A 21,935-nucleotide genomic window follows, 5' to 3' on the forward strand; every position below is an offset into this window, starting at 1 on the left:
ATGCCACCTCCATAACATCATTCATTCTTCACACCCATTTCACCTTACTTCATATTTCAAATGCCTCTCTTCTTATCACAGTCTTAACGCCAGATCTACTAATAATTCCATGCTTGCCTTACCTACCCATACAACTGCCATGTAGGATAATTCATTGACAGTAATTGCCTGCCGTGAGTGGAACCTCCTTCCCGGAAGAGGGTTAAGCGCTATTCGCACTTTCAAGTAAGCACTGTGGAGACATTTTATGCACCAGTAAGGATCATCTGTAAACTTAATACAGCTACACACAAACAATCTATTGTCATGGAACGATTAGTTTAAAATTCTTAATCGTTTCGTCTTTCAAATTATATTAAATTTTATGTACTACCTCTCTTTATAAATGTAGGTTATTTTAGTTTTAAGAATATTTTCTTTTTATTATATTATATCTAATTTATTTATTTATTTATTTATTTATTTATTTATTATTATTAATTGAATCTCGTCACTCATCGTTCTTGCATTTGTATTAAATTTAATTAGTGTAAAGTAGTGCAGTGTAATACATGTCCGACTGACTGGCTGAATGGTCAGCGTAGAGGCCTTCGTTTTAGATGGTTCGGGGTTCGATTCCCCACTGGGCCGGGGATTTAAATAATGTCTGATTAATTATTCTGTTCCGGGGACTGGGTGTTTCTTTCTTTTTGCGAACACTTTCCTCTTGATATTCAGACAACACACTACACTACCAACTACCACAGAAACACGCAAGAGTGATTACATCCCTCCATACAGGGTTGGCGCCAGGAAGGGCATCCGGTCGTAAAACAGGGCCAAATCCACCTGTGCTACACCCGGGACCCCACAGATGTGGGAAAAGTGGGGGAAGAGAAAGAAGGAGAAGAATGCAATGTAATATGTGTGTATTTCAGTGCCTCGTTAGATGGAAGCGCAGGCCTGAAGCCCTTAATCTTGCCAGGTAAACTAAACTTAGCCTCAGTTGAGGAGCTAACGAGACGAAATGAATGATGGGAATGGAAATGGGTAAGCAGGTTGAAGGGAACTAGGGCTCTCGAAAAGGAAACGGTTGTGGCCTAAGAATAGGAACTATCTGGGTATTTGTCTTGAAGTGGGCAGCCGACAACCCGATACTGTACTCGGTCTGCAGTATTTGTGCCGAACTGAGGGACGTTCACCCCAGGGTGGTCTGGTATGGGCGCTCACTTGGAGTATAGCCTGTGAAAGTTTTGCGATTACTGCGCTGGGTGTTTCAGAGAATAACAGCTACCGAACTAGCGAGCCGAACATGTCCTCGGTCTCTCCCGGCATTAAAAGCCATACCCTAAAAACGTTTAGAAATTTGCTGTCGTAATGTCAGCACACTTTCATGTCTGTCCTTAGAGCTGCAGGTGTTCGTGCCACTCCATCATGTGCTTACTTCTCGTTCCTACATAAGCACTATATCCGCTCTGTGGGCCGATTGCAGAAACGCTGGTCAAATGATGTCTACGGTTAAATAATGGCTAAGTATGGCTGCCGCATTGCAGAAACAATATTTGTCACTTAGACACTGCCTAAAATCGATGTTCAACCGCTCATGTTTAAACACTGCCGAGAACACTGTGAGGAGTGGATCACAACCACAGGTTATGTACCATGAAACATATCATTTGTATTGACGATTCCAGGAAGAAAGGTTAGCCTCTCTGTGGGTCGTCAGCTCCGAAATAGCAGCAATTCATTTGAAATGTACGGGGAGGTAGAGCTTCAAAATATGATGTCGCTTTTCAAGAGACTTATTTTTTGAGAGGGACAGTCCGGTAACTGTGAACTTGACTACAATTCTTGGTAGCCTATATATTTTATTATACATGGGATAGTTTCCATGGAATTATAGGTCACGTCCACTACATCCATATCAGAATTACTTGTCCTCATCGTCAGCGAGCTGCCACATACAGCAACCAGGAGGGTTATTATATTTACTGCCAAGTAAGCACACATAATAGTGACAACTAAACTGTAGGTTCTGTGTTTTCTTTAAATAATCGTTGCGGTAATTCAAGTAAGTTTTCGGAAACTGTGAGATAAGAAAAGGCAAGGACTGCGGAAGAAGAGCTGTGGCTATAATAACAGCCCCAGTATTTGCCTGATGTAAACTTGGGGAAACAACGGAAAACAATCGTTTCGAACCTATCATCTGCATGTATATTGCCCGTACAACTCATTAGGTTACACAGTACTATTGTTTCATCTTCCCTTCGCCGAAGCTACATATTTAGATTACACTCACCGTAACACTTCCTCGTACGGTGGCGTGTCGCTTTAGTGTCGATACTATTATGAAATTTAATTCCACAGAAAGCCATATTCTTATTTGAGGGCAAGTCATGTTCATGTTTAGCCATATTTGAGTAACGTGTAGAAAGAAGACAGTCAACTAACGTTTGGCGTACGCACCCACGAATTTCATTGGTTGCGATAAGACAAGAGTTACATGAAAGATACTTCTATTTCAATTTTCGAACCAATAATGAAAGTCAAAACTATGTCTAGCTAAACACCGGCTGAACATTGTTTACGTAGTGGTGATGATGATGCTTTTTGTTTAAAGGGGCCTAACATCGAAGGTCATCGGCCCCTAACTAGAACAATTAACCAAATGCGGCTAAAATCCCATACTCGACGAGGACTCAAAACCGAACCTTCTGAAACGAAGGCCAGCTTTGCTATCGATTCAGCCAAGCAGTTGTGAAAACGTATATAATATTTCCAGCCTTCACCTCATAGCAACCTGTTATAGGAGGAACTCTCTCTGTGAAGATGGGGATGGTAGAAATTATCCACGGTATCCCTTGCCTGCCGTAAGAGCTGAATAAAATGGAGTCCCAGTTTCTCTCATCGTGGGAGCGTAGGTTGGCAACCATGGGACCTCTAGCTGAGTCTAACAGGCGCCGGCCATGTTACATTCATGTATCCTATCTGACCTCATTCGGCCAACTTTTGTTCTCTTCCGACCCGGGCGGTATTAGGTTTACGAGGACTAGGGATTCTTTCATTTTAACGTCCCTCTTAGCCTTTTTAGCCGATACTCTCAGTTTTCGAGGAGACTTCTTCCTCTCATTAGTGTTAAGGGTGTACGCTTATAATATAAATCAGCGCGACTATTCTTGTATTCATTGAGGATGGCTGCCCAGTTGTTTCACGGTATTGTATGTTCCTCGCATTACATGGAAATGAAAATCTACAGCGTGTTTCGAGTCATTCGACCGGGTCAAGAATGGAATGAATGAAGTTCTCATCTAGCGGCGGAGACAGTAACCGTGCCGGCTGCCGAAGCCTGTCGCACTCCTCTGAGGCAATCATTAATTATTGACAGATGAAATGAAATATTACAGATTATTGCTGGAATGAAATATGACAGGAAAAACCAGAGTACCCAGTAAAACCTTCGCCTTGACCAGCACAAATCAGATTTAGTGACCGGGATTTGAACCACGGCGTGCTGCCGCCTGAGGCACGGATGCTCACACATATTTTATAAAAATATAATTCACCTCCCACACAATTACAGTCTACAGCAAGTATTTTATCTGTAGCTTCAATTGTTTCCGCGAGGAAGTTATTCGATACCATACGCTCATTCTTTTTCAGCGACTGTGCTTCCTCTTAAAACAATAATGAGCATTTCCGCAGACAAATCTCGCCCCCACTATAACCAGTCTCGTAAATCATTTGTAGGGGAATTATTTTGTCTTCCTGTGGACGGTCGTATTTCTATTTTGACGGCATAATGTTAATGTTCACTTATTGGGGTTCGCAATATAAACCGCAGTCCAGATTGGCTGATGCACAAGAGAACGTCGTTATAGACCGCGTTCTGGATTCGCACTCAGATTTTTTTTTTTTTTTTTGCTACTTGCTTTACGTCGCACCGACACAGATATGTCTTATGGCGACGATGGGATAGGAAAGGCCTAGGAAGTGGAAGGAAGCGGCCGTGGCCTTAATTAAGGTACAGCCCAGGCATTTGCCTGGTGTGAAAATGGGAAACCACGGAAAACCATCTTCAGGGCTGCCGACAGTGGGGCTCGAATCCACTATCTCCCGATTACTGGATACTGGCCGCACTTAAGCGACTGCAGCTATCGAGCTCGGTCGCACTCAGATATCAATGTGACTCGCATGTGGCATCTTGCTGGCAAGGTTAGCGAGTTTAATTCTACCGAGAAGTTCAATTTCTTTCTCTAGGTAGGTCGGATCCTCTTGGGAAAACACACTCAGTTGGCAACCCGACTGGTGACTTTCTAAAGCTCACGTTGTTTCCTGACCCGAGAGACACATGACACATACTGCACATTGCCAGGCGCCTTGCAGATATTGGAGCGCCACCCACATTGCATGGTCCTCTTGACCTCCTCACCGCTCTTGTCCTAACAAGGAGGAACCACGATCACAGATTCGTTTGCGCTTTTGAGAGATGACAGGACACTCGCAATGGTTTAATTTTTTTTTTACAATTGGATTTACGTCGAACCGACGTAGATATGTCTTACGGCGATGATGGGACAGAAAAGGGCTAGGAGTGAAGGAAGTGTCCATGGCCTTCACTAAGGTACAACCCCAGCATTTGCCTGGTGTAAAATGGGAAAATACGGACAACCACTACTTCCCGGATGTAAGCTCATAGCTGTGCGCCTATAACCGCACGGCCAACTTGCTCGGTATGGTTTTAAGTGATGTTCAGTATAATTTATGGAGCCAATGACACATTCTTTCAAAGATATTCACGATTATTGAAATTCGTGTCAGTCATGTCAAGTATCTGTAACGAAATGCTACGCCTGTTTCGAACAATAATATTTTTGTTTTTACGTCTCACTAACTACTTTTGAAGGTCTTTGGAGACGCCGAGGTGCCGGAATTTTGTTCCGCAACAGTTGTTTTACGTGCCGTTAAATCTGCCGTCGCGAGGCTGACGTATATGAGCACCTTTAAATACCACCGGACCTGAACCAGGAGAGAATCTGCCAATTTGGGGTCACAAGGCCAGCGCCTCAACTGTCTGAGCCACTCAGCCCTGCCAACGCCTGTTTCTTATGACAGCTCAATGCTAACTCGCAAGAATCACCATTTACGACGTAGGGTTCGAAACTCGTCGTGTACGAACTTTTCTATCTTTAATTGTAATAATGTTTGCTCTTTACCATGTTTACCTTTGTTCTACAATGATTAAATTTCAAGTTCGTTCTTTTTTTATTATTCGAAATACACTTTTAACGTGTTTATTACCTATCGAAGAGACGTCAAATAAAGGAGAAAAATGACCAATCACGAGGTTGTGGGTTCGGATCGTATCGGCATCCGATTGATCAGTTTTGTTCTGTAACCATCATCACTACTATGTGTACTCAACAGGATCTAATACATTGGACATTAACTTCGAGTACAATACGGTCGAGAATATTAAATATTAATTTTCTTTTTTTTATCATCTGTACTTCACAAATTTTTAAGAAAGGCTGTTGTTATTATTATTCTTGTGTACAGCCCTGTTTCTGTAGGTTCGAAAACAAACACCGAAACTAGTAACAAGTACTCTCAAGGTAGGAAAACAGTCCTGCTGTGTGATTTGCATAAACATTAGGGGCCCGGTCTATTATTACCCCTGAAAGTTATGCTTACTCTCGCTACATTCATGTCTGTACTTCCAACTTGTGGATAAGGAATAACAGACAATTCGTACCAGGGTTATACCGTCATGTATCACTTGACCTGCCAAGTGTCAGTTAATGATTTTAAAATAGAATAGGATAGTTCGTGCCTTACGCCCGTATTTATATGCGCTTACACAATTAGTTATTTAGTTATTTATTTATACAATAATATATCTTATACACCATAGAGATTTGACGTTGAGAGAACCTGGAGATGGACGGAAATACTGCTATATTGAGTTGAGCATTAGCGAAAATTCTCGGTATTTGTTGTAATATTTTGGTGGCATCAACAGTGTTCTCTTTCCTCGCGGAAGCAACCGATGCACTGTTGTTAAATTTGTGATTTAGAAGGTCCACATCCATTAAGTTCCTGAATAGTTAACTTATAGAGAAATAATTATTAAACACCTGAACTTCTCGGTAGGAAACATTGAAATCGCTTTTTATGATGAAAACTGCTTGTTACAGAATTGTGGTTAACTCCTGTCATTTTGCTCAGTTAATCCTGATAATAAATAGAGACAATGACATCATGTATGATAAGTTTTCTAATTCCTATCACACATCCAGACTATGGGTTTTAGAATGTTTATAAATAGGTACTTCAAAATCATTGTCGTGATTTTTAAAAGAGCTGTGGTTAAGATCTCGACATTTTTTAATTGATTTTGGTGTTTTTCATCCAAGCTAAAAGCAAGTTCGTCATGTGACGTTTCTTTTTTTTTAAAGTTGCTTTACGTCGCACCGACACAGATAGGTCTTATGGCGACGATGGAACAGGAAAGGCCTAGGAGTGGGAAGGAAGCGGCCCTGATCTTAGTTAAAGGCACAGCCCCAGCATTTTCCTGGTGTGAAAATGGGAAACCACGGAAAACCATCTTCAGGGCTGCCGACAGTGGGGTTCGAAGCCACTATCTCCGGGATGCAAGTTCACAGCTGCGCGGCAAACTCGCCCGCTATGGGATGTTTCATTCCGTGTTCTGCAAACAGAAGAGAGCTCTGAGCCAGAATGTGACGTTTTCATTTTCTTCATGTCGCTTATTATTCTGTCAAGCCGTTCGTCTTACTTGTCGTATTTCTTCTTTCTCTTTGGACTTCGTGCTTTATGGTATGGAGGCACAGTTGGCTTTTATTCCCCTCCCTCTACTTTCCAATACACCACAGCGTATTTTATTTGACGGTTTGGCCTTCCTAACAACGTTTTTAAACGATTGTTCCACCCCTAAACAGAGTTTGTTTCATATTTCTATTGGAAAGTTCGTATTCTCCACCCGATTCTCAACACATTTCCCTCTGCGAAAATGAAATGACCATAACTATGTCTCTCGGTCAAGGCCACTAATTTCAGATGGGAAAGTAACGGCTCCAGCATTTGACGAAAATGACGAAAATGGGTAACAACGGAAAACCATCTTCAGGGCTGCCTACAGTGGGATTCGAACCAGCTATAAGACATAGCCTGGACGGTTGCTATGGTTACACTTCTCTCACACATTTTGTCGCGCCACCTTACACAAATTTTCGGATGACCCCCGGTCTCGGGGACTAAATCCAGTCTCGCGTTTTATATTCTACTAATCATCTCACATCAAGTGCTGCAGATTGTTTGGAGATTACAAACCCTTCGCAGGTCGTTAGGTGGTAGGAGATGTGGAAAACATTCCAGAGTTGTTCACGTAAGATTTATAAGGAGGTGAGCAAGTATAAAGAATGCAATACTTAGATGGAATTCCTTTTAGAGACGAGATGTGCTCGTTGCCATGTCTAGGGACCTACCGGAGTACATGTACTTTTATCCACTCACAATACCACCTTCAAGATCCAAGATATTCGATTTTATGTTTTAAGGACTATATGTCATCAAGACAAAATCGTCGGAATAGGTCTAAATGCTTACTATATTTCCACTTAGCTGAATCCCTCGCTGACATTTTACACCTCCCAGAATATGAACCCTGTATACTAATAACAAGAAAGGTGAAGTATCACAGCCTTTTCCGAAACCTGCAATTAATTTGAACCAACAATTCATTCTACAATAAATTCCCACCGCGGCCCGATTGTTAATAATGCCTCTGAATGTAATAACTAGGGCTCGGTAGTTGAAGACATATAAATAGCCTAGAAAGGCTGGAAAATATGTTTTTTTAAAAAGACCAAACAACTGGCAAATGCATAATTTTCGTTTTAATTACAAATTTTACGAAGGAATATAATGTTTAAAATTCAAAATTCTGGTGGTAAGCAACACACAGTGCAAAAATAGATGAGTAAAAAACTTGTTCCTTTAGATTAAAAAAGGAATTCCTTATTTGTTAAAAAAGTAGCCTACTTGCAGAACTTAGAATGGAGTTACTTCTTTCACCTATAATGAATTCAGCGAAAACTGGAGAAAGAAATTAGTACAACTGGAATCATATTTAGCTTAACCGTACCAGGGTTACAGAAATTGGAAACCTTACCTCAGTTGGCTTTGTAGTATATCAAAATAATCATCTCCAGATTCTGAGGTGAAAAGGATCGTAGGTTTACAGACAACACGTTTCGAAACATGGAGGAACTCCCCTTCACATCAGCGCATGTTAAGGGTTCATACTTGAAGCAAGTGAGATCTTCCTCTTCAAAAAACACTCACATCAGAATTTTCTCCTTTCAATATTTTACCTATCCTGTAGATAATTTGATAGCCCTCGTTTTCAAACATTAGTTTCAGTTTTCCATTCCATTTACTCTCTTTTCAGATATGGGCAGTAAAAATGTAGTCTAAAGGCGGTGAAGTTACAAGAAAAACGGCATTAAGACCTTTAAAATAGGCTAAAGTAGATCAAAAAAGGACAAATAAAACCCACCATTTTCAGGCCTACAATGACCCAGAATGAACATATATTGTATTGGGCGTCGTCTTCGGACACTCGAGAAAAAATATTTTTCCTCAACTTCCGAGCACTACTAATAGCCCATTCCAGATCCCACTTATCCCCGAGTTCTTCCTATTTAACTAAAATACTCTCCCACGATTAAGTCTGTATTATTAACTATCTCTTGTCGCATCTCTCTCTTAAAGTTCGCGAGGGAAAAATGCGTTTGGCCCAATCTTGCATCAGAAAATTAAATCTTAGCAACGTAAACCCCTAGTGAACTGGTGATCTGACAGTGAAATAATTGAATTGCCTGTGGTTATTTAAGCTTATCACAATACTTTCTGGCTGTTGTAAATCTCTTCCCCCCTATAAAATAAATCTGGCGAGAGAAGTTCGCCCTGCGGCTAATCGTTAAGATTAACACAACCCCATGACATCATCCAGTGACAATGTGTCGTAAAACACGCGTATCTCAATTTCGCTCCCTCCGTCGCAGATTTTGATAGAGTTTTATGTGACTGCTTCAAAATGGCAGACACCATGATATATAGTTTACATTAACTGCGACGGGGAGATGGTATCATTCCCGTTAACACTATCCCAAGAGTATTGCATTATTCTTGTGTTTACAGTAAGATGAATAATAATCATCATCATCATCGTAATAATTGACCGTGCGGTTACCGACGTGCAGCAGTGAACCCCACTGCCGGCAACCCTTAATATGTTTTTCTGTGGCTACTCATTTTCACACCAGGCGACTGCTGAGGCTGAACCTAATGAAGGCCACGCCCGCTTACTTCCCACTCCAAGCCCTTTCCTATCCCATCGTCACCATAAGACCTATTAGTGTCGTGCGACGTAAAGTAAATTTAAAATATATTAAAAAAGAAATGACTTGGAATCGGGAGATCATTGGATCGAAGTGAATGTCTTCTAATGTTGAAAACATTCTTAGCAGACAATGTACGGATCTCCATATTACGAGAAACATAAAATAAAGCAATTTTCTCCATTCTGCCGAAAGTTTAAAGGATAAAGGGTCCCGAAAATTTTCAAATTGTGAGTCATCCATAGCTCTACCAAATAAAAAAAAACAAATGTCGAAAAATCACATCTGGTCTAAATGCAGTTCCCTAAAAACAGCCTAAAATTGCTTGTTTCTTTACTCGTTCTCTTTCCTAGCCACACGAACTTATTTTGTATAATTATTTCTGTAATGTGTTCCTTAGTCCTGTGCACTCAGGCAATTTTTGATTTTTGGAAAAAATGTCCACACTGAATGTAGTCATAAGGGCTTAAGGGAAACTCTGCTTTGACTCACATTAGCACTCGTAGTGGTGCTTAAGTGAAACAGTGCATCGACTCACATTAGCGCTCCTAGTGGTGCTTAAGTGAAACAGTGCAACGACTCACATTAGCGCTCGTAGTGGTGCTTAAGTGAAACAATGCATTGACTCACATTAGCGCTCGTAGTGGTGCTTAAGTGAAACAGTGCATTGACTCACATTAGCGCTCGTAGTGGTGCTTAAGTGAAACAATGCATCGACTCACATTCGCGCTCGTAGTGGTGCTTAAGTGAAACAGTGCATCGACTCACATTAGCGCTCGTAGTGGTGCTTAAGTGAAACAATGCATGGACTCACATTAGCGCTCGTAGTGGTGCTTAAGTGAAACAGTGCATCGACTCACATTAGCGCTCGTAGTGGTGCTTAAGTGAAACAATGCATTGACTCACATTAGCGCTCGTAGTGGTGCTTAAGCGAAACAATGCATCGACTCACATTAGCGCTCGTAGTGGTGCTTAAGTGAAACTCTGCATCGACTCACATTAGCGCTCGTAGTGGTGCTTAAGAGAAAGAGTGCATTGACTCACATTAGCGCTCCTAGTGCTGCTTAAGCGAAACAGTGCATTGACTCACATTAGCGCTCGTAGTTGTAGAGAAAAGCAAACTGCTTACTCAGGAGTCTGAGCTCTACAATAGGATAGTCTAGCCTCGCGGAGGCATCATTTTCTTACGGTGCATTAAGATTCTACATCACATTAAAGTGTCCATGCACAGTGGGCTTATCCACTTCACAATAGTGACTCTTCCCAAATGGAACTAACACAAGGAAAATTTTTACACTCTGGAAATAATATACTTCTTCTTTCTTCCGCTTTTCCCACACTTATGTGGTCGCAGGTGCGATTTGTGTTGCCCATGTGGACTCGGCCCTGTTTTACGCCCGGATGCTCTTTCTGGCGCCAACCCTATATGGAGGGATGTAATCACTATTGCGTGTTTCTGTGGTGTTGCATAATAACCCGTACTACGTGGCCTTAATGATAAAAGAAAGAGGTTGCACTTGACCGGCCATAAACAGAAGACAAGGAGAAATGGTTAAAACCCTAAGTGGGCTTATGGCCCATTGATACAGAGGCTTATCCTATACTACACCGGGGTGACTAAATGAGAAACATTAGCGCCAAAAATATTAAAGAAATTTAGAGGTCTTAAAATTTTTTCTCACCCGATGCAAGGCTGAACGGTAGAGGGTCAGCACTATTCGTTCCTCACGTTACGTATTTCTGAGTAGGGAATAGAACAGAGTCTACATTTAAACCACCAGTTCTTACAAAATTACATTAAAAGAAAGAGATTGAATCCTTCCCTTCGAACAATTCGCAGGAGCTATGAAAATTCTGCCTACGTTGAGCCACTGGGCCTTTCTCACGCCCCTGCGGCACTCACAATCACTGGAGCAATTCAGACAATAAAGCCATAAAGCGCCCTCCTTGTATACTACTTTAAGGTGAAGCTTCCAGAACTATTCACTGATAGGCTGGATTCCTATACACACCCCGGATTTTAATTGGCTGGAGATAATGTTTCCAAGTTTTCGATAGGTTGATTACAATCGAGGAGGAACCACCCGAAGTGTTGACAACTTCGGAACATTAGAAAAAACAAGCCTCCGAACCAGGTTTATAAACATCAAAAATAAACATTTCTTTATGAAATAATTAGGGTTTAGCCCGCGAGAGGCATCAATTAAATCGAAGATAGAGACCTCTAACTGTTGAAGACAAAATGTTGTAGGTAATGAATTCTGTTTCTTAGCGTCATAGACTGCTTGGTAACCGACTATCTCAGTTGTTCCTTTTAAGTGGCGGAGGTGATTATTCTTTTAAGAGGAAGTACAACTGGTGAAACAACCCTCTATCAACTCTAATCAGAGGGAAAATCTAGAAGGGATGGGATACTTCGAAAAATGAAGGTATCGGCCAAAGGAAGAAAAGGGCTACTAAGGGCGTGAAAATAAAAGGCTCCCTAGGCCTCGAGTGCTCTAATATCGTCTGGGTCCGAAAAGAACAAGAGTTGACCAAGGGAGGTCGGATAGGATAGATGAAAGTGAGGAATCTGGCATAAGTAAGTGGAAACTCTGCCAGGACTCAGCTTAGGGTCCGTGGTCGCCAACCCACGCTTCCAAGTTAAGAGCCCCAGGTTTTCGGTCTGTATTTGGGCTGCTGTGATGTCCCGATTTAATATTTACTTGGTCGTCTGTAAATGCTGGGCAACGTAGCTCTAATTTTCCTCTGCCTAATGTGATTTATTATTATTATTATTATTATTATTATTATTATTATTATTATTATTATTATTATTATTATTATTATTATTATTATTATTGAGTCAAGCATAGTGTGTTCCGCGCACTGATGGCAGACAGTTTGCGGTCACGCTCTGCGTTCTGCCCACTGTAATGCAAAGTGACAGCTGCTGTGATATGTGTGTCCATTATACGTGGAAATAGGATTAGAACTCGCCCTGGCGCCCTCATTTGTTTCAGGATCTACTGTAACATGTGTTATTTCCTTTTGCAAATAATAAAGGAAAAAACAGCCCGTGTATGTTAGCCCTGGATACAAACAGTGACGTGTTAATAAGTGCTTATTTACATTGAGCATGGACAATGAGAGAGCTGGGTTTTTAATACTGTAAATCTCTCTCGGTACTCAGAATACACTGACGGTAATTTGTTGCAACACTCTCGAAACGTCAGATATATAGTTCCCCGGCTCGAAGACCGAGGTGCGATCGCCGTTAATCGCAGACATTTCATGATAATACAGTACTATGCTTCTATCATTCTAAATGTACAGTAGTATGGTGACGACTTAATGACATTCTCAGGTATTTGTACTTTTTCTGATCCCAAGATTGTTGGATTGATTCCCCTGTGGCATTTAAGGGTGCATACATTTCAATAAGACTGAGCCACTGACACATCAGAGAGCATGTGGTGAAGTACAGTAGTCTGTTTTCTTTTCTGTTTGCTTTACGTCGCACCGACACACATAGGTCTTATGGCGACGATGGAACAGGAAAGGCCTAGGAATGGGAAGGAAGTGCCCGTGGCCTTAATTAAGGTACAGCCCCAGCCTGGTGTGAAAATGGGAAACCACGGAAAACCATCTTCAGGGTTGCCGACAGTGAGTTTCGAACCCACTATCTCCCGAATCCTGGATACTGGCCGCACTTAAGCGACTGAAGATATCGAGCTCGGTGAAGTAGTCTGTTAGGAGAAAATACAGTCACCCAAAAAGGAATGAGTCCATGGTTTTGTATAAGTTGCTCGCATGTATGTTTTGAGCGTATCCACTGGTTTTATATGTACAGTACACGGTGACCCAAAAGTTCGTTAACTTTTAAGGAGGCAGTACTTCACAGAATATTGGAGGTAGAGGGTTAATAATTGACACAAATTTTTAGCATAACATGGGGTTTCATTGGCACCAAAATAAAGTAAATAAAGCTTCACCAACACTGCATTTCCTGTTAACATCAACATGCAGCGATTGCAGGCGCATCTGACGCCGTCTCCCGTTTTACACCGCACACGAGTCTCTTGTAGCATCACTGACGTGTTGCTGTCCAGCGCCATCTATTTGTCATTTTATGTACTTTATTTTGATGTCATTAAAACCCCACGTTATGCGTGTCCTCTGTACCTGCAATATTCCGTGAAGTATTGCCTCGCACTTTTGGATCACCCTGTATGTGCGAGAGAAATTATATTTATATAATCATTTAAATTAGCCTCCGTGGCTCAGATGGCAGCGAGTCGGCCTCTCACCGATGAGTTCCGTGGTTCAAATCCCGGTCACTCCATCTGAGATTTGTGCTGGACAAAGCGGAAGCGGGTACTCCGGTTTTCCGTGTCACATTTCATTCCACCAACACTCTCCACTATCATTTCATTTCATCTGTCGTTCATTAATCATTGCCCCAGAGGAGTGCAACAGGCTGCGGCAGCCGGCACAATTCCTATCCTCGCCGCAAGATGGGGGCTTCACTCATTCCATGCCTGACTCGGTCAATGACTGGAAAACAGGTTGTAGGTGTTCATTCAGTCACTCAAATTAAGTGAGATAAAACGATGGAACACAGAATACCATGCATTTTTAGCAACTTTTCAACTGCGGAATAATTCTCTATTAATACTAATCGGAACATAAAGAACAATGACGGTGCGGTGTCAGCGGAGAACGACCATGAAGGACGTGGAAATGAAAGGATACGCAGGGCTCGCAAACATAAGATTATGGTGGTGGTGGTGGTGATTATTGTTTCAAGAGCAAGTATAATTAGACAACCATCCTCTCTTTAGAAATAATTACATGGAAAACGGAAGAGGTTCAACATTTCAAAAAATAAAGTTATCAACAAAAAAAAAAGGGGGGGGGGGAAGGGCTACGAAGGGTACGCAAATGAAACACTTCCTAGATCTCCAAAAACCCAATACCCACGGGGTACGAAAGAAATTGACGGTAGGCTGTCGGCCGCAGAGGTTTGAAGGTATCGTAGATTTATTATTATTACTGCTACTACTACTAATAATAATACTAAATGTTTTCATTCCTCCCCTGAAGGGGGAGGCGGGCCTCTTAGACGGTTACGCCGTCTCTCAGGCCGGGAGATTTGTTACGGTGAAGGAGATGTGCGGAGAAGGTGAGGGGGTGGGCGGCCGTGGCCTATACTACGAACTGTCCCGGCATTCGCCTTAGTGCAGGAGAATGGAAAACCACGGAAAACCATTCTCAGGACATTCGACGGTTGGGGCCAGCCGTGAGGTCCAGCCCTGTCCCGTCTCCTGAATGCAGAGGCATAGAGGCACGGTGGAGCCGTGGCCACCCCTCCTCTGCTCGGTTTGCCAGTCACAGTGCAGAGCTGTTGGACCACGGACCAGCCGTGGTCTCATAAGGGGATACCGTCGATATTGTTGTACCTCCCCATCCACAGGAATTGGGAAATGCTCCTGCCTTTAGTACAAATACATTACAAAATATAAGTGTAGTTTAATTACTGTACATCCTTCCGAATTCCAGATTAAAATATTAAACAGAATTTGATGCACCTATCGATTGTGCATTGTCCCTGGCATTTATGCAAACCTTTCTACTGACATGTAATTGTGATAGCCGACTGGCATGCAATAATATTTTGAACGTTTAGGAGAATATGATAATACATTCATAAAGTACTGTCGTACAGCTTATAAATCGTACATTTTTGATTATAAATAACCTGAAAATGTAAATAATTATGTAATAAAAATAAGACAAATTATCCCGCATGTCAGCTGTGCTGGCGGAATCTCGGTTCACACACAAGTTCAGGGAGCAGAGAATTACGCCTGGAGTCCTAACCGTAGTCACATTCCCAGATATCGATCACTTTCAGAGAAGTTGTACTTAAATAAGAGTTCCAAATTTGGTGGCAGACATTTGCTATCAATTTTCGGTGTTCTCCTCTCTTCTTATTAGCGTGGCCCTCCATCTTGGAGATTCATTTAACTCCCTCACACTCACACATGACGCAAGGATTTATGTGTTTACAGACGCCATCGTCGTGAATAATTTAGCAGAACCTCGCATTTGAATATAGTGTTCGTTTATAAAGATTTAGTCTCCCGTTAAGTGTGACATACATCACGTCTTCCCCAATATCCGAAATCTATTAACGAAACCGCTTTTTTTTTTCATTCTCGCGCCCTGTTCTCTTGTAGAAGTACGGACTGCGTTTCGTAGGCATTATTAAAGTGAATATGTCCATTACCACTGGGGTGGCGATCACCTCACTTATTAGAATTAAAAATATTTATTGGTCAAAGAATTCCTCATTATAATATTATTTTGATATGGGCCTTCTTGTATGGCTATTCTTTAAGTAATTATGTGAGGTCGGCTCTAGTGTCGATTACAGTTAGATGCCCTTCCTGACGACAACCCTATGTATTCACTTTCTGTGGTGGCTGTAACTGTTGTGTGGTGTAACTGAAGATGCCGGGCTGAGTAGCTCAGGGGATAGATGCTGGCCTTCTGCGCCCTACGTGGCGGGTTCGATCCTCGTTCAGTGCGGTGATATTTGAAAGTACTCAGATATGTCAGCCAAGTGTCAGTAGATTTACTGTGACGTAAGAGAACTTCTGAGAGACAAAATTCCGACATCTTGACGTTTGAAAAGCCGGTAAAAATAGTTATTGGGACGCAAGACCATTACAATTTTTTTTAAACGAAGCTGTATATTAAGATCAACTCAAACACACAGTTCCCCAGTCTACAAGAATTAACCATGCACGGCTTAAATCCTCGGCCCGGCTTGGAACAGAAATCCGCTCCTGTTTTTTATCATTTTTATTTTTAGAATTTGCCTTAAGTCGCACGGACACAGAGATGTCTTATGGCGACGAAGAGGGAAGAAAGGGGCCGTGGCTTTAAGTTAGGTACCATTCAGGCATTTGCCCGGAGAAGATGTGGGAAACCACGGAAAACCACTTCGAGGATGACTGAGGTGGGAATCGAATCCTCTCTACGCAATTGATCTCCCGAGGCTGAGTGAACGCCCTTCCAGCCCTCGTACCACTCGAGTATGGAACCCGCACCTCCGAAGGTGGAAGCTGATCACACCAATCTCTACATGACAGAGACGATTTATACCCCACGTCCAAACGCGTACGTGCTGTTGATTGCGTGCTCTCTGGTCAAATGCATTATTGAAAGAAACTCAAAGAAGCTATCAAATGCTTCAGTCGTTGTCCTGATGAACTTACATAAAAGCAAGAGCACGTAAAATGCGATAAACTAAAAGTGGTAACACGAAAACGATAACTCTAGCGATAGACTAAATCATCGTTTGGAAAATTACTTCGAAGATTTGAACATTTTGAAGTGATTTCGGTTCTGAAACCAGTCGTTAGGATATTTACACTGAAGTAGAAACAAAACAATTCTTATAGAACTTTGAAATTATGACTTTTTGTTAGAAAATGTTTAATATCTCACTTTCTGTTACACATGGACTCAACGTTGAGGTTCAGCTCTGGGAAGGACAGTCATGCAAAGTTTCTTAAAAACTGTATTATTATGTAAATGGTTTTAAAAAGTAGACTAGAGTTTTGAGAAAACGAGCGATAAACTTGGAGAGTGCTCAAAACAGCGACTGAGCACTGTCCACCAAATCCGACCATATGACAGTATTTTTTATTTCATTTCTAGGATAATTTTGTAGATATCTGACAATTATTTTCAGTTTAATACGGTAATAAAATTGTCCTAGAGGGTGAATGTCACCCTCCTCCCCTTGAAATGATCTATCGTGAGATGCTCTTCTGTAGACAAGGGTACAAATTTTCGAAAGTCCTCGCATTTATGCAAATCTTTGTACAAGTTAGTTGTGCGGGCTGCAGGATTTGTCAGGTCATTTCCTCTCCCAGACGATCTGAGCACACTGTGAAGAAATTAATTAACGAAAGGAAGTCGTCTTGTGAACCTCGTTAGGACTCTTGAAGCAACTTCCTTGGTGTACTCTGCTGGTGTTTGGTTAGCACGAAGTAATATTGCTGTTCTGTCTTCGATAGGTTCTTTTGGATACGACAGCAAGCTGGGCTCCTGCTCCATCCTCGAGGACTCGGAGGGACGCTCGTCGAAGACAGTGCTGTTCATCACCGGCTTCCTCATCCCTTGTGTCATCATCGTCATCTGTTACGCCCGGATCTTCTGGGTGGTTCATGAGTGAGTGGATAATATTGTACTTCTCGCCTGTAACTCCAGGAATGCTTGCCTTAGCTCTCACTACGGTAAACACTAGGAGGTAAGAACTCCTACTGTTTATACAACTCTATCGACAGAAGCGTAGTGCGGTCTAGTGGGCACTTCTCACTGTTACAGCTCATAGGCTGGTTGGCTTCTTAATTAGCTAGTTGCTTTACGTCGCACGACACAGATAGGTCTTATGGCGACTACGGGACAGGGAAGGGCTAGGAGTGTGAAGGAAGCGGCCGTGGCCTTAATTAAGGTACAGCCCCAGTATATGCCTGGTGTGAACATGGAAACCACGGAAAACCATTTTCAGGGCTGCCGACAGTGGGGTTCGAACCTACTATCTCCCGAATACTGGATACTGGCCGCACTTAAGCGACTGCAGCTATCGAGCTCGGTTTCTTAATTAGCACCACCACAGGTATGCGATTTAGGCAAACCGCAAAATTCGAAACTGGTGTCAAAATTAGGCATACTAGGCTGCTTGACGTGTGAGGTACTTTGTCATTGTGTTCCTCACTGGGTCAGACCCTGTCAGTAACACGTTTTAGAACACTCAGACGCACTAGTTGTGCTCCGCTCAGCATGTCACTGAAACTGGGACTTGTGTGGAAGCTACATTTTTCTCTAGCTTGATGCAAGAGACAGGTCAAGAAATGGAAGCGGACATAAGACTGCAGTGTAACTTGTTAGTGCAATAAATTCTCTCAATATTTGTTGCAAATGTGATATTCTAGGTTTATAATATAAGAATACCAGAATAACACTTAATGTTTACTGCACCATTTGTTATAAGTCTGCCCACGAATATCGGATCGTTGCTCCCTTCATCGACATGTATATTACTTATTTGTTTAGACTTATTTCTTCTTATCGAAATTGTGTTACAACGAAATACTTTTTTCTTGTGCAACTCTACAATCCAGGAATATGAATATGAATCTTAACTACTTGAATAATGACTCACGAGCTTGGCTATGGTACAGTATCTTAAATTCAAGAAGTAGTAAGTTAGTATAAAGCAGCAAAAATATTCTAGAGTTCCTAAAATTAGAACAAAATACATTTACGTTTCGAAAATTGCCTTTGTCATGTATATAATTCTTCATGTCTATTTTGCTGTTTATGTATTTCGAATTTTATGAGAGAAATTGTATATTTTGTATAAACTACAACCCTAACATACTGTACCCTACAGGGCACATTAGTACTGCAGGATGATACCTACCTGCTCTTCTGTTCTTGCATACGGACACCAGCTCAGCTCCAGTCGGCAGAAACGGTCGATTACAGGGTTCTTGTGAACGAGAGTAGGGAGGTAAAAAAAATTGTTCATATCTATGCCTACGAAATGAGGAACACAAACGCACCTACTGACATTTTGAGCAAAAGTTGTGTATTCTTAAATCAACATTTCTTTTCTTTTATATTACAATTGACTGCACTAATAGTGCTAAAATGGATGCCCAAAAGGCTCATATCCTAAATAAGATAAACATAAAAAAAAATTATACATTATCTGGTTGATTTGTCGTGCGGAGAATCGATAAGTGAACGCAAGAAGCAAGTGTGTCCTTACTCGGGACAGCCACGCTGTACCTGCACCTAAAGTATATGATGCTAGGGTGAGAAATTGTCCTGCAGAAATAACGCCACTAAAAGATCCCCACATATATTTGGGAAGGTGCACACAACAAAGATAATAAGTTTGAACCTATAACTACAGGCATAACCTTTCTAATCTCGCATGAAACATACCTTCCTTTTATGGATATGAACCCAGGTCCATTCAAACAAACATTATATTTACAAATTTTACTGATTAAGCAAGTTTTCTTAGTGCCCAGTTTCTATATAACGCATCACCATTTACAACAAGTAAAGAAAGTAAGAGAAACGGAAAGGATGAATGAATGAAGCCACCGTCGCATGCTTGTCTCGCCTGCGAGAAGGAATTCCACCCTCCCCTTGTACTTTAAAAATGGCTGCGAGACTCCCTGCTGTGCAAGCAAGGGAAACGACCTCCAAGTCTTGGGCCGTGAAGCACCCCTCGCACAAACAAAATAAAAATATAACCTAGTTTTCAAACATGCGGAGCTTTGCTCTCCCTCGACCTTGTCTCAACACATGACGAATATCGCCACAATAAATGAGTGAGGAAATCAACATACGTGTCTGCACTATCCAGAGTCCGTGACAGACCGCCCTGTGTCTCGATTATACTATCTGGAGTATTATACATTGTTATACACATCCATTTCGCCGTCAGCCTAATGCGACGTGTCCAATTAACCCTCAAGTCTAGGGTTCAATCCCTTACTTGGCATAGTACCTAGGGTCGCAAATATACGTGACATAGCCTACGGCTTATTTTCATTACACTCACAGTCAATCCAACACAATATAAACATGGAGTAAACAATTAGATCCTGGCCGCATGCGTGCATTACATTATGCAGACAGATTCCCTTCCCAACATAAGGGTACTCTATCATGATTAACCTATAAATACAAGTAGATATCGTCTGATGCCGGGCACGAAGAAACATTGATTTAATCTCGTACATAAGATTCCCTACGCCTATGTGTACATTCACACATTCATAGACTACCTTAATCCTTGCTTTCATATAGACAATAAAATAAAAATGTGTATGCCTTAATCTAAATTATATAAAGGAAATACCTTCATAAATGGCCTAATGGGCCGTAATCCTACTCCTTACTATATTTACAAATTAATCACCGTATTTCTGCGTAACAACCCCCCAACCCTACACATATATATTAATTATTGTTCACTTATCTATCATCTTGGAGACCTCTTTATCCCTCCGTCAGGGTTAAGCAGTGCCTGCTCAGCCCATCATGGTAGCGATGTGGTCCTGGGTCGATCCTCTGCGTCCAGTCTCCATGGGTTGCTCGTTCATGAAGCCGTCTTCTTGAGGGATGGCTCGTTCATGAGGCCTTCTTCTTGAGGTTGTGGTCGGCAGGTCACGTCTCACACGTCTCTCGAAACACAGCACGAGTCTTCACTGGAATGAAATGCCTACTTTATTAACAGGACAGCATTCCCGGTACTTTTATTTAATTTTCGATGCAAAGATCAGTACTGGCGATCTGCGACGTTAACGTCATTGTTCCCCTTTAACTGCTTAACCGCACACGAATGTATATAGGCAATATCTACTATCTGAAATCAGCAACCTAATCGGTCGAACAAATTGTCATTATCTCATGTTCGACTGATTCATACCCATAGGTATAGCAGGAATAACACAGATGACTTTAGTTTATACTTGCACTTCTTCCGCACTTCACACTATATTTACGTGGTTACCCGTACCTCTTCATGATGACGTCTACACGTACGGCATTGTCTACAGTCGGTTAATTAGGCACTTGCGACCTCACTGTAAAGCGTCTAAATACACTCGTACGATTGAATAATTACTGGAAAGTTTACGGATCACCGATTCATTGAATGAACATTAGCGCAACTGCATTAAAGTAATCACCGTCCTTGTCATAAACAAAGGTTTCTGGCGCGAGTATCAGCAGAACGCGACATACACGGACAGCGGTCTTATCATGGACTGATCACCTCCTTCCACCTTTCTCTGCTCTTATAGAATCCAGGAACCCACGCGACTCGCTGGGAAGTCCCGGGAAACAACTTGAGATTGGCATGTGGCCTCGAAACCTTTTCTCACGGCAGTCGGCCTCCCACGTAGTTATTTATTCAAATATATATTAATAGACTTTGAGGCATCTATGGCTTCGGAAAATTCTGGCACTGATTCCCATCCTATTACTTTCCTGTAAAACCTTCAAATATAGGAATTATGACTCAATTTCCATATCGTGGTGAGCCTGTCTGTTCCCGCTGAAAATCTCTGTTAAGGGGGCAGGTCTCTCCCCCAGACAACTCCCATCTCTCTTTCTTTCTTCCTCACATATTCTTTCTTCATCGCACATGACCACGCCTTGCCTCGGGAATCCCCTTCTCGATTCCCGCTCTCCGTATAGCATCACGCCCTCACAGTTAGCGTCCTGTTGCGCATTATTTTATCAGCGTTAAATATCCATTCTTATAACTAACAGAATGGTACAATACCTTATGGTAAAATAGGATTCACAGCACTTTGGAGATTAAATACTGTAATAATAATATATAATTCTTTGATCTGCAAGGGACATTTTAAAAATATATGACAGGGATTGCCCCTCGCGCGGTCGCCACCGCTGCGAGCTTGTCTCCCGCCAAGCACTTGCCGTAATGCG

The 21,935-nt window shown here is 41.8% G+C and overlaps 1 protein-coding gene across 1 annotated transcript in view; it reads left to right on the plus strand.

The window, feature by feature from the left end:
• LOC136883089 (G-protein coupled receptor moody) overlaps positions 1-21,935 on the plus strand; it is a 131,066-nt gene that overhangs the window by 43,623 nt on the left and 65,508 nt on the right. Inside the window, exon 5 of the mRNA XM_067155263.2 lies at positions 17,471-17,624. Within this exon, the coding sequence (XP_067011364.1) occupies positions 17,471-17,624 (154 nt within the window). The remainder of the gene's footprint in view (positions 1-17,470; positions 17,625-21,935) is intronic.

Source organism: Anabrus simplex, chromosome 11, assembly GCF_040414725.1.
Source record: "Anabrus simplex isolate iqAnaSimp1 chromosome 11, ASM4041472v1, whole genome shotgun sequence".
In the NCBI taxonomy this organism is placed as follows: domain Eukaryota; kingdom Metazoa; phylum Arthropoda; class Insecta; order Orthoptera; family Tettigoniidae; genus Anabrus; species Anabrus simplex.